Source organism: Miscanthus floridulus, chromosome 19, assembly GCF_019320115.1.
Source record: "Miscanthus floridulus cultivar M001 chromosome 19, ASM1932011v1, whole genome shotgun sequence".
NCBI lineage: Eukaryota > Viridiplantae > Streptophyta > Magnoliopsida > Poales > Poaceae > Miscanthus > Miscanthus floridulus.
The window spans coordinates 102,557,875-102,575,104 of NC_089598.1; the positions used below are offsets into that span (position 1 = coordinate 102,557,875).

The 17,230-nt window shown below is 47.5% G+C and overlaps 2 protein-coding genes and 1 pseudogene across 2 annotated transcripts; 1 reads left to right on the forward strand and 2 right to left on the reverse strand.

Moving 5' to 3' along the window:
- The first annotated feature begins 1,665 nt into the window (after window positions 1–1,665).
- LOC136525170 (probable mediator of RNA polymerase II transcription subunit 26c) lies at window positions 1,666–3,005 on the forward strand. Its single transcript, XM_066518168.1, has one exon. The coding sequence runs from the start codon at window positions 2,211–2,213 to the stop codon at window positions 3,003–3,005; it is 795 nt and encodes a 264-aa protein (XP_066374265.1). The 5' UTR covers window positions 1,666–2,210.
- A 339-nt stretch (window positions 3,006–3,344) lies between these two features.
- Window positions 3,345–10,694, reverse strand: LOC136528253 (pentatricopeptide repeat-containing protein At1g63330-like; annotated as a pseudogene).
- A 1,140-nt stretch (window positions 10,695–11,834) lies between these two features.
- LOC136527074 (uncharacterized) lies at window positions 11,835–16,868 on the reverse strand. Its single transcript, XM_066519695.1, has 8 exons — window positions 16,504–16,868; window positions 16,223–16,363; window positions 15,960–16,052; window positions 15,759–15,885; window positions 13,623–13,726; window positions 13,259–13,339; window positions 12,427–12,512; window positions 11,835–12,317 (listed from the first exon to the last, which is right to left on the reverse strand). The coding sequence occupies exons 1-8, from the start codon at window positions 16,849–16,851 to the stop codon at window positions 12,098–12,100; spliced, it is 1,200 nt and encodes a 399-aa protein (XP_066375792.1). The 5' UTR covers window positions 16,852–16,868; the 3' UTR covers window positions 11,835–12,097.
- Between the last annotated feature and the right edge of the window lie 362 nt (window positions 16,869–17,230).

Here is a 17,230-nt window from a genome sequence, read left to right on the forward strand (position 1 = left end):
ATTTCCTTTTATTTACTATATATAAAAACTAGGGCTCATTAGTTACCTTAGCAAACTAATTATTCTGAGGCTACAAAAATTACAGATGACACATAATAATACTATGGAGCTACTATAAAATTTCCAAAGCTAACACTACCAAGAGGAGGCACAGTATGAAAAATGCTATCAAGAGGAGGCACAGCTAAAGATGAAACTTTCACATTGGATGGCAGTTCATATGCAAATATAAATCTCTCAAGACAGTTTGAGCGGGTCTGGTCTGTATCACAAACAAACGGCCTGCATCATTTCTCATAAGACGTGCATCTCAGTAGGACTGCATTGTGAGGGTACATATCTATGCATGATATTACAGTTGAAGTCCATTTTCACATCAATATTTGAAAAAAAAAGCATAGTAAATCCAGAAATACTATACAACACACATGTGTTTTAGCAAAAAAAAAAACATGGATTTTTTCTCGTGATCTGTCCTTCCATGGTCCTTGCAGCCTGGGCTGGGTGGGTTTATATCGTACAGTACGTGTTGCAATGGCCCTGCAGCAACCCATGGCAGTGCCAGTGTCTGCCCACTCCCACCTCCAGCCGGCGTTCAGCTTCGGCAGCAGGAGCAGGACACCAACGCACTCCCTCTCCCTGCTTCGCCGCCATCCTAGCATGCATCCGAAAGCGGCAGCAGAGGACCACCACCATCGTGGCAGTGTTAAGAGCCCAACCAACAAGCAGCAGAAGCCGCGCGTGCGTGGAGGCACGGACGGCATCTTCGGCACGTCCGGCAGCTGGGTCTGTGATTTGTCCTTCCTAGACAAAAATTATTTGTTGTGATCTGTGGATCTGTGATCTTGTGATTGTCTGAAGATAGAAGAAGGTTGGAGGCTGGAGGTAGAAGAAGGGTGGAGGCTGTTGGATCTTAATTTTATGGTGTAAAAAAATTCATGTATTGAAACTACATAAAATACATTGTTGTTGGTTAGACAGACTCTAGTAAATCTATGCTAGTACTTATGGTACCCCAAGTCCCTTTTCTAAAATTCTTTTATATAAATTAAGTTGTGAGAGAATAGAATGAGTGGTTACTGATACAGAATAAGAGGATGCGACTCTCGGGGATAGGCAGCATGTTCGATTGGCTGGTTCGTATCGTTGCTGGTTTGTGAAGAAGTACTGCTGGCTGGTTTGTGTGAGAGAAAAATACTATTCTGGCTCGAAATTTACGATCGTTTACGACAAGCCACAGCCAAACGAAAAGGCTCAGGAACATTAATTTTGAACTAAAGCCATAAAGAGTGCTCAAATGAGAATGCCCTGTGGATGATCAAATGAGAAGATTAGCCTAGATATCCCGAGATATAAAAAATATACAGATTTCATTTATCTAATTCAAAGTCACAAGTAGCTGAACAATGTTGATCCATATACCTTAGTGCAATATGTACTATTGAGAGGAGAAAAATCAAATCATAGAAGCATACCAGTTTGGGCAACACTCTTAGGCTGGTCAATGGATGATGATGTCTCTACAACCGCCACAATTTTCTTGCAAAACAGTAGCCGCAGAAAACAAAATCAGAATGAACGGAACGAAACAAGTTGGGTTTGCTTGGCCGCAATCAATCACAGCAAGACAAGGGAATCACACTCCGCATGAATTAGTACCAGAGGGGAAGTGCGGAGGCACACGTCGTGGTGCGTGCGGCCACCGGTGGTGGCGCTGGATCTGGCGGCACCTCAGGCTGACGGCATCAAACACAGAGATGGGGAGGCGGATTCCGTCTCCGCTGGCACTGGGGTAGGGAACCATCGGGGAGGATGAGCATCGAGTTGTCGTCTGCGAGGAGGATGGCGGCGGCTGTGTCGCGTCAATCCCGGTTGGATGGGCACCCGTCCGGTGGCGAGGATCCCCGATGGCGAGCACTAGAGGCATGGCTCAGCTCAGCTGGAGGAGGACGGAGATGCTGATGGGGCAATGGTCGATGGATCTAGCGCTCCCAGCCTTCCATCCTGGCCCGGTGCAGTGCCGCCTTCACCAAGTATGGCGGTGTGTATGTACTGGACTTTTTTAAGCATTTTTTTTTACCTCGAGTCGGATTCGATTTTCCGGAAACGCATCCCACCACCTCATATATTCCGGTGTTCAGCTCCCTCTTCCCAACTTGAATCTCGCAAGGTTACGCACCTACGCTGCTTGCCCGCATCCCGCCGCCGCCATGGCCAACGAGGAGAGCGGGAGCCCCCTCCGACGCTGGAGGCCGTTCTACAGCACTTTCGGCGCCATCGACGAAGCAATCGAGGCAGCCGGCCACCCGCGCGCCGCGTTCCGGGAGGTGAGGGTCCGGATCGTCCAGCTGCTTCGCGGCGCCGTGCACGACGGCGTAGCCGAGCAGCTCTGCGCCGCGCTCGACGACACCATGGTGGAAGCGCTCGATACTCTGCGGGTGGCGCCCGTCCCGCACAGCGCGCTGGCGTCCACCGACCTCGCAAGGGCCGTCGGCGCGCTCGGGAAGCACGGGTCGGCCCGGATCCGTACCCTCGCGGACGACGTCGTGCGCGGGTGGAGCACAGCCATTGACGGAGCTACAGCTACAGCAGAGAAGGAGCTCGACAAGCTCTCTGATGATCGGATCCCACGCCAGGTCATCTCTACAGCAGTCAAGAAGCCGGTCGACGCTGAAAGCAAGAAGACGGAGGCCAAGAAGCCGATTGTCACTCACAGCGAGAAGATCGAGGCTAAGAAGCCGGTCGCCGCTCAAAGCGAGAAGATGGAGACCAAGAAGCTGATCGTCACTCACAGCGAGAAGATGGAGAATACTAAACGGAAGCTACGTGAGGGTTACGAAGAAGCCAAGAAGATCAAACGTCTTCACACGATTCAGAAGATCGAGGATAAGGAGGCGCCAAAGCTTTTGGAGCAAAGCCAACGGAAGATGCATAGAGTCCCAGCAAGATGTAGGACCTCCTCAGGCGTTCGTCGTTCTTTGCTTCCCTCTCTTCAGTTGATTTAGGGCTCGGTAGTTCTTTGATGACTACTATTAGTGTATTGATGTCAGTTCTCTCTCTGTATGTATAATGAGATGCGATTATGACTACTGGAAAAAGAGCAATTTTTGTCCTGCTACATATTGAAGCGAAATTCGATATTGTTTGTCATGTTTACTCCAAAGGCGCATGCATGCATCATTTAGCACATAGAAGTGTCATATTATTCTAGACGCGCACGACGTATAACACATATACATGCTGAAAAAAGACTCAGTACAGGTTTTGTTGAAACAGCGCTACTCAGACGTTAGCTGAAAGATAGGAACGATATGATAGTATCAGCGACATGGTCAATCAAACTGACAGGCAAATCGACAGGAATAGAAGTTAGCTGAAAGAATTTGCAAGGTCCTTGCCAGTTGCCGTGGACCTCACCGGCAAGATCACTTAAAACAACTGTAGTTCTAGCACGAAGGCAACTCCAAAGCTTAATTCTCTACAGGTGGAGCATGCACTACCAGACATGCATTACACAGGTTAGGGTCAAAAGAAACGTCAACAGGACATATCTTCGCTGCTCATCTGAAATATCAACACGTCTCCGAGCGATAGCATCTTAAACAAATCAATTAAGCAGCATCACCATGGATGATCGCCAAATGGACAAGCGGATGGGTGAGGCAGCCCTCGCTTGCCTAGGTGGTCTGCTGTCCAACATCGCTTGTTGATAGCCAGCCATATGAAAAATTTGCAGCGAAGCTGAGCCCAACTTCGCCAAATTCTTGAAGGAAAGAAACTGACAGATCCCTCAAAAGAGGCAGCATATGCAGATTTGCTGTTGTATGTTCCAGATTGGGAGAATTTCCAACGATATTGATCCTTAACATCGGGTTCCACTTGATCCCAGATTAACAAATATTCAATGAGAATCTGTACTGTTAAGGCCCCCTTGATATCATCCACCCAGCTTCTGTGATGGAGCGCCTGAGCTACTGTCCGGCATTTAGCGACCCTTTTTGGAATCAACTGGATCAAATTTGGAGCCAACTCAGCAATGGAGTACCAGAGCCACCAATCCGACCAGAAGCGAGTAGATTCACCATTGCCAATCACATGATCTACAACCACATCAAACAGAGCCTGTGCATTTCTTGGAACTTGAATTGGGAGTCCAGCCCAAGGTCTTGTTGTTTTCTGAACCCAAAGCCACCGGATACGCAGTGCCCAACCAAAAGTCTCAAGATTGTGTATACCCAAACCACCAGATTGCAAAGGCATTTGAACCCTTTGCCAAGCCACAAGACAATTTCCTCCATTAACTTGTTCTTGACCTTTCCATAGAAAACCTCCGCGTTTCTTGTCAATATTGCTTTAGTTACTCACTTAGGGAGGTCAAGGGCAGTCATGAGATAAATGGGAGTAGCAGTCAACACCACTCGGACCATTATGAGATACCCAGCCCGGTTTAATAAGGATGCCTTCCAACCTGGGAGATGATCTGCATCCTTGTCAATGAGAGGTAAGAATTCCGTCTTAGTAGGCTTTCGCAAGGAGAGAGGAAGGCCTAGATAAGTGCATGGGAAATCCTTGACTGGGCATGACAGAATTTCTGAAGTGAGCAACAAATCAGTTTCAGAACAATGAATAGGAGAAACTGAACTTTTTGCCAAATTTATTCGGAGACCAGAGGCGTGCCCAAAATAATCAAGGATGAGTTTGATGGTCTGAAGATCAGTGCAGGATGGTCTCAGAAACATCACAGCATCATCCACAAAGAAAGAAACCCGGTGACTGACATGGTGCATGGCAAGCGGCTGCAAGAGATGAGGCAACGGGAGCATTCCAGTTCTGCTGAACAGCATCCAGAAAGCCAAGGATTTTTGTCCAGAAACTTCCGAAATGAAAAAGCCGTTTGCCTTTTGTGCTAACCTTCAAACCGAGAATAAGAGGGCAATGATCAGAAACAACTGAGGTGGTGCTCTGCAGAACAGCATCAGGGAAAATGTCCTCCCATTCTGAGCAACAGAAAGCCCGATCCAACCTAACAGGAGTTGAAGACCTTTCATTTGACCAAGTATATTTGCGTCCCAGGAAGGGGATTTCCTTGACTTCGAAATCATATAAGAATCATCGAAATCTTCCCATCAAAGCTCTGTCCAGATTACCAAAGATGAGAGATCAATTTACTGAGGGGGTCCACGCATTGAGCATCTGCGTTTTGCAAATAAATAAATGAACAGAAATTGGCAGGCCTACATCTACAACATGAAGAACTGCTTGTTTTCTGGTTGATCAAAGGCATCACCAAACTCAGTAGTCAGTAGCACTGATGCATCTGGAAATCAATTGATCAGAATGAAGCTGAGAAATAGTAGTTATTTTTTGTCTTGATCACGCAGTAGAGCTATGTATCTTTGTATTAAAGAGAGAAAAATGGGAAACAATCCCATACAATACAAGGCAATCCTATAGTTGGACAACAAACGAAATCAGTTAACCAAACTAATTACACGGGTAAATCAAAGCAAGAAAATTTGTTAATCTGCAGTTATGTTCCTTCTCTGATTATCAATTCTAGCATCATTGTTATGCAGTTGCACTCTTTGCATTACTCACAGACACAGCCTCCTCTCACCATCCACCAGTAATACCTGAACCAGAAGTGCAGGACCAGGACCACTAAACAGATTAACCTAAAGCTGCACAGGCATATAGTTTCTGATTTGCAGTAAGAAGAAAGCAGACAGATTCTATGGAGTGAACTAATCCGTTCAAACTATTATCTATCAAAAAGGGGTTCATAAATTTGCAGTCTTTAGTTATTCTGCATTCACAGCTTCCTGACTATTACAAACCGAATTACAGAATTTGCTTACCTTTTGTAACCACTGGTAAGACAGCATAGTTGTTGGGGACCTAATACCGGGGTACCCAAGGAGGTGGAACTAATAACCATCGAACGTTAAAAACTTCTGGACGGACAAGGGCGCTGCTACGTTCCTTGCCTGAATGACGGGAGTTTGGTTCCGTCTCGCCCGACGCCTTTGGGCCAGTTCCACCTCGCCCGAGGGCTAAGGGCTAGTCTCCGCCTCGCCCGAGAGCTTAGGGATTGACTCCGCCTCGCCCGACCCCCGAGGGACGGGCTCGGTCTCGCCCGAGGGATGCCCACAGCACTGCTTCCTGCTCTGACCCCGCGACTCTGACCCCGCGACCGGGGCTCGCGGGAAGCCTGCTCACCGCTCTTCTCCGACCGGCGCACTGAGGGCCGACTGGAGCCATCCGACCGGGGGCTCCCCATTCGGAGGGAACCAGAAGACGTGCGGAGAAAGGCAAGGCATGGCTCATAAGTCAAAACCAATATACCAGAGTCCATACCCTGCGTCCCGATAGGAAAAGTACTGTCAGGGAACGACGGGATGGATGCTTTAGACCCTTCCAGGCGTAGTAGAGCCTGAATAGTGTTGTGGGCGCGTGCTCTTCACCCTACAGAGTTGTGGGCGCCGCCTTCAGCCCTCGGGCACGGAACCCGACGTAGACATACGACAACCACTACGGTCCAGAAAAAGACTCGCGTCCTCCACAAATGACGGATATGCTATCACCACGATATGATCCCAAGGGAGCGGCACCCGCTTCATGGCCCCTCGGGTCCACTAGATCAGAGTATTCGCTTCAGCCTCCGGACGCCCCCTCCGATCAAAAGGCTTTACCCACAGCACTGCTTCCTGCTCCGACCCCGCGACTCTGACCCCGCGACCGGGGCTCGCGGGAAGCCTGCTCACTGCTCTTCTCCGACCGGCGCACTGAGGGCCGACTGGAGCCATCCGACCGGGGACGCCCGCTCGGAAAGAACCAGAAGGCGTGCGGAGAAAGGCAAGGCATGGCTCACAAGTCAACACCACTGTACCAGGGACCATACCCTGCACGAAGCAGTGCTCTGCAGCCACCCTGACAAAGTATTGTAGGGGCCGCTAGAAACTCCCATATGGTAAGCCCCCCCCCCCCCCCCCCCCCCCCCGCATGTCTCTGGACATCGATCGCGGTATGGGCTCTAGGATTTGCCATACCGGGTGAACGTAGCACAGCTCCTCACATGCCACTAGGCATCAAGAAGTATCTTGCAGGTACCGGCGTCATCTTTTCTGAAGAAGATAGCTCGACCTCCCGTGCACATCCGACATCCTACAGCGACATCGACAGTATTGGGGGGCTTCAACCATTATCCAGTTTTCATCACCGTAGGCAGCAAGACTTAGAAATATCGGTACTCTCCCCCTCTCACCTGTAAAGCCATCCCCTTCATCTATAAAAGGGGATGCGCTCCCTCCCCCGAAGGGGGGAGATCGATTTCTTCAAGCCCAGACTCACTAGATCGACATCAACGCTCCCAACCACAGGACTGCCAAGTTCCGACCGCGACCCTTCCGGTCGGAGCCGACCGACTCTTGAGCACACAACACACACAGTTAAGCTGCTACCAAGCTCTTGGCATCCTTTCGACCCTTACATCAGAGACTTGGGACCAGTCCCTCTCTCGACCGTTTATACCCCCTACTACGAACCATTTTCGGTGCTAATAACACGAGCAGCAACAGACTGGACGTAGGGACATTCAGCCCGAACTAGTATAAATCTTGTGTCCATTAGCGCACCATCCGGGCCTAACGCGCATAACTATAAATTTACTTACCGATGCTTATTCGAAACACCGACAATAGTATCAAACACTTTATTGTATTCTTGGATGAATCCTGATGAGTGAAGACTATTTAAGAGTGTCATGCACTGATCCTCAGAAGGACAAATACCCATCTCTTTCATTTCTTTTAGCAAATTTAAAGTTTCAATCAGTTTGCTCTTCTTGCAAAGGCCATCCAATAAAGCAAGATAAGATGTGCAGCCAGCAATAGCACCTTTTGCAACAAGAGCATCATGTAGCATCAAAGCCTTATCCAAATAGCCTTGTTTGCAATGAGCCTGGATCATGTTATGTATCACATCTCAAGGAACTAGTCCTTGATTTATCATGTCTGTAAACAATGAGGACAAATGATCTGTATCACGATGTGAAGCATTCTTCTGTTGCAGCTCAACAAAAATTGTATGCGCTTCACTGAGTTTCCCAGCCTCACCGAGTCCACTCACAATATTTTCAACAGTCAGCAGGCTAGGTACTATGTCTTTGTCCATCATCACATGGAGAAACTTCACAGTTTCCTGTAATTTTCCACGTTTACAGAAGCCATGGACCAAGGTGTTGAAAGAAGAAATACTTGCATATCCCCGAACAATCATTTCCTCAGTTATAAACAGAGCTTGTTGAAGGTCTCCGGAGTTTGAGCAGCCAGCAGCAAGCACACTATAGACAAAAGCATCTGGAGTTACCCCATCTGTAAGCATTTCATTATACAGATCAATAGCATCACGGATATCACCAGCTCTGCAGTATCCATCCATCAAAGTTGTATATGTCACACAATTTGGGAGTAATCCCTTACGTGATATGCTATTGAAGATATTACGGGCATGAGAAATATCATCAGACTTACAAAACCCATCGATCAGGGCATTATAGCATGAAATACCAGGCTCTATACCTTTTTTAGCCATCTCATCAAGAAGACCAACAGCTTTCTCCATGTCAGCTGCCTTGCAAAAACCAGATATCAAGGAACCATATATAAGCGAATCAGGAACTAATCCATTCTTCTCAATCACTGAGAGAACACTAACAGCAGCTTGCATATGTCCAGAGCTGGACAGATTGTGAATCACGATTCCATATAAACGGTTGTCTGGCATTAACCCCTTTTCTAACATGGATTCAAGAGTAGAGGAAACCTTTTCAAGATTGTCTGATTTGAAGTAAGCTTCTAGGATGTGGGCATAGATAAAATCCTTGGGGTTTAGTCCACTGTTTCGCATCTGATGGAGTAACTGTTCAGCCTTTTCTAGATCCCCAGTCATACTATAGCCATGAATCAGACCATCATATGTGAATTCATTAGGCTGAAACCCTTTCTCCAGCATCTGGTCGTAGTACCCTATGGCTTCATCCATCTTTCCCACCTTAGACAGTCCAATTATAAGAGAATTGTAGCAGTACAAATCAGGGGTTAAGTTTGCCCTGGTCATCTTTTTGAGAGTTTCACAAGCCAATGAGAAACTACCTTCCCTGCAATAGCCTGAGATAAGAGGTGCATAAACAAACGCATTGGGCTTTAAACCATCTGCAATCATTTGCTCAAGGAGACCACTTGCTCTTTCTGATTCACCAATTTGGCATAGCCCGTTGATGATTATGCTGTAAGTGTATACATTAGGTGAAATACCACTATTCCTCATTTCATTAAGCAGTGAAAAAGCTTCTTCTTTGTTATGCTGTCGGAGATGACCTTCAATGATCAGATTATAAGTCATAGTGTCAGCCATATAACCAATCTTAGCCATTTGCTTCAGAATCCCGGAAGCCCTGCCCATCTGCCCCAGTTTACAGAGACCCCGGATGAGATTGTCATAGGTGATCTTGTTCGGCTGCACCCCAGCAGCAGACATCTCCTTGACTATCTTAAAAGCTTCATCTGCATTGCCCTGCCTCATGAACCCATCAATCAGAGTTGACTAAACAGCCACGTTAGGCATCAACCCAGCACAAGACATCTCGTCCAGCAAGCACTTTGCCTGATCCAGCCTGCCACGCTTGCACAGACCGTTAATGATTGCGCCATAAGTGAACCCATCTGGAACCAGCCCATAATCCTCCATCTCCTATTCTCCTTCTTGTATCCAAACGCCTCTTCAATGGCTCCAGTTCTGCACAGACCACCAATCAATGTATTGTAGGTCACTACATTCAGGCTACATCCCGTCTCACGCATTTCCTCAACCACCTTCTTGGCAAACTCCAAGTCCCGGACCTTGCAGTACGCCTCGATCAGCGTCGAGTACGTGTAGACATCGGGCGAAATCCCGGCGCCGTCCATGAAACCGCGCACCTTCCAGAGCAGATCCAGGGCGTCAGCGCGCAGCAGGTCCTTGAGCAGCCCGTTGCAGCAGCGAAGGCTGGGCGCCAAGCCGAGATCTTTCATCAGCAGGACAACCTCGGCGCTTTCCCGGACCCTCCCGGTCTTCTTGTAGGTGTCGACGAGCACGTCGAGGACGACAGGCCGGCGATGCTGGTCGGAACCGGAGAGCGCGCGGTGGACGGAGCTGAGGACGAGGGGAGGGGTGGGGTAGGCGCAGATCATCTGGTCGAGGAGCCCGTTGGCCTGAGGGTAGAGGCCGGCGGCGCAGAGGGAGACGGCGAGGTGGGCAAAGGCGTCGGGGGCCGGTGCCGACGGCGCGAGGCGGGTGCGGGACCAGTAGAAGAAATCCAGCAGGAGCTTGCGGTGGAGGCGAGGGGAGGAGTTGCGGCGGCGGAGAAGGGAGGATAAGGCAGCGGGAGAAAGGCGAGAAGGGAGGTCGGAGGCGGCTATGGCGAGCTTCCAGTCGCCGGAGCAGCGGGATAGGAGGATGGCCACGTCCGCGGCCACGCCGTCCGGGTCGGCAGCCGTGGACGAAGAGGTATCGCTGGTGGAGGTGGTGGTGGTTGTGAAGGGAGCGGGAGGCGGTCGGGTCGCGCGGATGGGCGAGACGCCGGCGCCGGCGGCTGGACGCCGCACGCGCGCGAGGTGGAGCATGTTGGGTACGACTAGAAAGAGAGGATGCGAGGATTGTTTGTGAGCTGTTTGACGTATTGGGTCATCAAGCAAGCCTGAGAAACACCACCACGGATCCAAATCGGAGACTTATTCTATAGTTTAGGTCAGGTGCAGCAAAACGATTACGCATCCAAAACTCACATTCTCTGACACCTACCCAAAAGCCCATTCCTCTCTTCTCACTCTCTCTCCCCCGCGCCGCCCGTTCCCATCCCTCTCTCCCTCTCTACCCCCGGCCGCACGTCCACTCTCTCCTCACTCTCTCTCCCCCGCGCCGCCCATTCCCGTCCCTCTCTCCCTCTCTACCCCGGCGCCGCCCGCGGCGGCGGCACCCCTCCCTCCCCTCCCTCCCGGATCCAACAGTCGCGGACGAGGACCCCAGATCCCCGCCCTCGATGGCCGTGCCCTGCTCCCTGCCTCGTCGCAGTACCCGCTGGCCACGCCCCGAGGCGGACCTCGCCGCGCCCCGCTCCTACATGCTCACCACTACGATGCCAGAGATTTGCGTTGGTCTCTCTCGACGACGCAGATTTGTGTTTTGGCAAACCTCGTATGTAAAATGGGTGAGGTGTTTGGGTTTTTCTATTGGAGCGTTGTTTTTTATAGGCAAAACACCATGAATGGCCTATTTTGCATTTGGGTCATGGTTTGCATGCTTTGTTGTAACAGTCTTACAAACTTAGATTTGCACAGATGATGCTCTGATGCCATTTGGTGATACTGAACATTTAGGATCAGTTATTAGGCGATACTGAACATTTAGGATCAGTTATTAGGCAGGGAGGCGGTTGCCTTTGTCAGGCTAGTTCTATACCTCTTGATGGTTTACTTGCATTCTGCTAGTACTCCTACAAGCCCGTTCGCTTCGCTGAAAAAATAAGCTGAAACACTGTTCCAGCTGATTCGTTGCGAGAGAAAAACACTCTTCCGATTAAAAAGACAAGCCGAAAAGTATGGATTATAAGACAAACGAACAGGGCTACGATAACCCAAGCTTCAGCGCACTGATATTGGCAGAATATGCGTCCCCTTGTATATCTGATACATTTCAGAGTTTATAACTCAACATCTTTATCTTTGTAGTTGTGAATACTCTTATGGTTCCCTCGCTTGCTTGGGCTCACCTTCATATGACAGAGAATGGGACAAAAATTGTCAAAACCGAGAGCTAAATCAAAAAGGGTATTGAACCACTTTTGTGAGAATCCAAAATTTTTCTTCAACATTAGCAGTAACAGCTCACGTCAGTGACCATTAAAAAAATCTACAGCACTGAACTGAAGATTTAGTGACCTAAAAAGAAAGGAAAAACTCTTTGACAAGCTGATCAGCTCCTAAGTTCTACAAAAAGAATGAAAATCAGCCTTCCACTTGAAGGGCATACCATGCTTCCCTGCTACTGTGAGTTTGTTTCCCTATACGCAGTTTCTATTATGTCTCTGTTTTCGAGTGATTGATCGGCCCAGACGAACCCGCCTGGCAGTGAGAGCATCCAGCAAGATATCCAACGAGCACTCCACTGCCTCAGCTTGCTTTTCCAACTCAAATGCGCTGAGCTCAGGCTGCAAGTTCAACTCCCAGAGGAGGCCAGCTGCAGCTGCCGCAGTGCAGGTACGATCCCACGCAGGCTGCGGTCTGTTCAGTTTATGAAGGAACATAGTATCCACAAATAAGCATTTGAAAAGGGGGAAAAGGTTATGACAAATGAAGGAGACGATAAGAACAAATAAAGCTTTTAGCTCACCGTAGTTTATGCATCACTGAGGCACTAAGTGTAGATAGTGCGATACAAGGTATATCTTCATCTCCCCATATTGCAGTCCATCTCTCCTGTACAAGGTAACAGATATAAGTCATATTTAGCTACTTGTTTCTCACATGTGAACATACCTACTTGGTAATTTGGAGTCCAAATCTCAAAACTCCTGATTGGATAGTGGCAAGTGCCTTGCAACCCAACCCTATTCTACATCAATCCAACTGTAGTCTGCTTTTGGATTGTTCTGAATGGTTTTTGGTCAAGGATTTGCAAGTACATATTTGTAGGAACTAATCAAGAATCATCTACGAAATTATACAATCTAAAGGCTTAAGGTAAAACTTTTGATGTGAAACCTACAAGATTACCATGCAGCTCTTTAGGTATGAGAAATGCCAAAGTATTGTATGTCTAGTTCCATCAGACAGCATTTATCATTAAACCTCTACTTAAATTGAGCCAATTTCATAAAATTATAAGTATTTGACATAATAGTCAAGAACTAAACCTTTGGAAATTGACGTTCATTAGCTATACTCCCTCCGTCCCAAAATAGATGACCCTTCAGATATGAATCTGGAGGGAGTATGTACCTAACTTTGGAGTCTTGGCCAAATGTTTAATAATGTACACATCCAGCGATTTAGTTGAATGTGAATGAATTCAACTGGTGGGACCAACATGTCTGTGTAAATGTAATCTACATGTCAGACCCAGCAGCCAGCTGAAGAAATAGGAGCAGTTCTGCGTTTACTGGTAGTCTAGACAGCCTAATAAAGGAATGCTTGGGCCAAATGAGAAATGCATTGAACTGTACCTTCAACCTTCTGTACAATGCAGCAGAATTACTCCAGGTACCATCAAGCAAAACAAAATTGAAAGGTTCGTCCTGCAGACTCTGCATTGCAAAAGTTAAATCATTACCATTTACCCAAATGTTGAAAGTTGATAGGTGTTAGTTGCAAAAACCACTAAAGACTCAACGAATTGAATCATTATGGATACTTGATATGATGGATGGAAGGTGCTCATGGAAAAAAAATCTACATGGAAAATGTATGTATAAAAGAAGGGAGCACTTCATGAACAAAAATCCACATGGAATATATGTATAAAAGAAGGGAGCACTACTACTTTGCTGCAGTGGAAATCATGGAATGCCATTGAAAAACAAACACCACCTCATGAAGGTCAGCAGTCAAGGACAAACCATCAAATTCAAGGTCTTTAACTGACTTGGGGGTGCTACTCTTGTTTGGATATAGAACTGAGATCTTCCCCTTTCCTGAACGAACACCACATCAGAATGGAAGTGAGACATTTAACGATGAAGAGAAGGAAAAAAAAACACATGTCCTAGCTGAAGATAGAAATATGACTTATGCTGAATGATTGATTAGTGCTGAAATCTTCTGCAGATCATACAAAACTAAATGCATTCTGCAATCTGCATTTGTTTATATGAAATATCAATTTGTACCATAGATAATCAATGCATCAAAGGATGCAGTTTCAAGCTGTTAGGACCAGGTCAAGCATACAATGCATCAATAGAACAGTTCACAGTGATCAAAATAGAAAGGAGCACATGCAAACAGAAAAGAACAAACAATGCACAGAATTTCAATGTGAAAACTACATTAACAGAACCATAGAATCCTGAATGTCAGTAAATATGGACAGTTACAGGCCCCAATCTCCATTTCTCATAAACATGACAACCCACTGTGAAAGAGGTAATACAAGTGACACGTTCATTTAAAATATGTTGAATATTCCAAATTAGTCCATACATTATTATATATCATGTTACAAATCAGCAAGTGCACCTCCCTATAGTGGTAAGCAGACTGGAAAGCATAAATATTTGCATGTGCCATATGAGTTAAAAAGAAAAGTAGAAATGTAAAAAATTGGGTCAGAAAACACATCATATATTGCCTTTACTTTAAATGAGAACATGATGCTAGTTACTACTAACGTGATTTCGGGAAAGTGAACAGAATTTAAGTGCAATGTGACCAAAACAGCATAAGAGACACTTTAGAACTGTAACCCTAGGGCATGTTTGGATCCTTCACACGGCCCGCCTCGCCTCGCCCATCTCACCTCGCCAGACCAGGACAGACAAAGCAAGGGGAAGCAACCTATTTGGTTTCCTTGTGTAGCTAGCTCTTTCTTTCACTTCCTCTTCTCAAATGGAACAGAGCGAGAGCACCAATCTAGCACAGTAGCACTGGCCTTCCTGCAGCTGCTAAAACAGGACGAGACGCTGGTTGAAGATGATTGCGACCTTGCCGAGTAAGTGGATCAAATCCATGTCCGCTGCTGTGCTGTGGTGTAAAAACAAGCAAACAGAGCAGACGATGAAAATGGATTGCGCAAACGCAGAGGTCCTTAGCTTCTCATGTGGCAATACCATTTAACTATTTAAGACATTGGGCCACCGTCAGGCTTCAATTCGAGCACCCAGGACTTATTGTGCCGCCTTGCGATCGATTTGCCCCGCATGGGGCTGGATTTTGCACCGTCCGTGCTTAAACTTCTGCTGCAGGTGACGATTCCGAGGTCATCTTCTCGATTGACTAGAGGGAGAAGGAAACAAGAACCAACGCCGCGTGACCTTTCCCACGCAGGAGAGCTGATTTGGCTCTCCTGCGCTGGCAGGGAAAACCTTGGCATGACAGGCGAGATTGCTCAGCAAAGCAAGGGTCTTTTGCTGTACCAAACAACTATCCTCACCCAGTAAGGCGAGGAGAGGCAGAGCGATAGATCCAATAACCCCCCCCCCCCCCCCCCCCCCCCCCCCCCAATCTAGAGGCCTCATATGTTGGTCTAACCCACACTCAAAAACCAAGGTGGGACTAGATCCCCACAATCTCACATCAACATATACACATGGGCCTATATGGCCCAAATTCCAAAGTGGGCCGGATGTCACATAGACCTACGACCAATGATAATGGAGACTATCAAAGTTATCAACGCCGCTACTTAGAGCTGTGGGTTAAGCTAGCACATGCCCAACTTTTGGTAATCAAATTATTAGCATGACTCTTATTTGCATTGTTTCCATATTAAGCAATGACAGCATAACCAGCAAAATCACAGATCTAAAAGCATTATTACGTGCCTCTTTCCTAAATAGGATTCAATATACTAGGTGAGTTTAGTTGACAAAGTATGCTTTGCTCATCAAACAAGAAATTTACAACTCTTGAGAGGATCAATCGCAGCAAGTGAAAGCTAATCTAAACTACCAAACAATATCATTCAACAATTTATATGTTTGAGAAATCAAGGATGGTTCCAAGCACCTGAACTCTGAAATGCATCCCACATGATATCTTCATGCTCTTGGATACCAAAGAGGCATAACTGTGCAGCTTGGATGCCAAATACTTGCCAGAGTAACTTTCCTGTGTTATTCTGGCGCAAAAAATCCTGCAGAAAGAGATATGGTTACACATAATAGGAGGAAACATAAGAGAGTACTGCACAACCCTCTATGGACAGACCTTTGGGTGCATGTATAGCCAGAATTTCATCCCCTTCCAAAGATTGCAAGGAACAATATTTGTGCACATACAGTCTTCAGTTGGTAGCCAGCACTGCAATTTCAGAGACAGACGGATCACTTAACCACACTCTGGGAAGGAGAGGAATCAAGAAGGGTAAAATGCCAGTAAATCAGGGTTCAGCCTAGTGGAAATTAAAATCGCTGCGTTGTTTTGCAGCACTGCTCAAGCGCTTGCATAGCTCAGGTTGGACACCACAGTACCTTCTGGCACAGATACCCTCTGCACCCTAGCAAACGGCAGCCAATCTGCCGCGCGGAGAAGTACTGCAGCTTCTGGTCGGAGTCGGCGAGCCTCTCGTAGACAGCCCTGTGCTTCTTGTCCTCCACGTCCTTGAAATTGCCCTGCAAAATCCAGAAGAAATCAAACCAAGATGCATCAGTTCGACTCCTGCTGCGCTCGCACGGAAGCCTGAAGAATCTCCAAAATCTGAGGGTTGGTAAATGGTAATAAATAAAACAATAAGGGAGGAAGATGACGTCACCTTGAGCTTGGAGCCGACGCCGCCGAAGCGCATCTTCTCGCCGGCGGCGGCCTCCATCTCGAGCAGCTCGTGCATTACACCGGCCACCGCGGCCGGGAGCGTCGAGGAGGTGCCCCAGCGCCGCCACTCCTCGTGGCTCACATCACACCAATCCCCGCCGCCGGCGACGGCCGTGGGGAGGGCCTCGTCCTCCGCTTCCACCTTCTCTTCGACCGCTGCCGGATCGGTGGAGAAGGCCATGAGGGAGCGCGCGAGGGGAGGCGCCCGCCGCAGTAGGAGGGGCAGTGGGAGGCTGCGGTGGAAGGCGAGGGCACCGATGCAGCAGACGGGAGGAATAAGAGCAAGCATTTTTTTTCCTTCGCTATAGTCTGCCTTTTTTTTTTTTTTTTTTTTTGCTCGTGCGCAAATGAAAAACGGCGGGCATTTGCCTGGGCGTTCATTTCAGACTAGTGACCAGACGGAATACGGACTGTGGATAGCCACAGTATTTATCATATTCGGTTACAGATTTGAATCGATAATATCGATGTCATATGTATATAAATTTGAGTATCTAAATACAAATATGTGGCGACACATGCGTTCTGTATGTGGCTGAACCCTGTTGAATAGCCTGTTAAAGAAGTGTTGGATGTGTGATTACGATGTAATGCGAAAGAAAGTAAGAGCATCTCCAAAATTGCCTCTTATTCCTTCCTCATCCATGTTTTATGGAGAAAAAAAAGAG

Bases quoted from the DNA above. Each gene is read 5' to 3' on its own strand.
- LOC136525170 (XM_066518168.1), top strand. From the start codon at position 2,211: ATGGCCAACGAGGAGAGCGGGAGCCCCCTCCGACGCTGGAGGCCGTTC.
- LOC136527074 (XM_066519695.1), bottom strand. From the start codon at position 16,851: ATGCTTGCTCTTATTCCTCCCGTCTGCTGCATCGGTGCCCTCGCCTTC. The intron at 16,053-16,222 runs GTACTGTGGTGT...CTGAAATTGCAG, and splicing joins GAGGGTATCTGTGCCAGAAG to TGCTGGCTACCAACTGAAGA. The intron at 15,886-15,959 runs GTCTGTCCATAG...CTCTTTCTGCAG, and splicing joins GGCTATACATGCACCCAAAG to GATTTTTTGCGCCAGAATAA.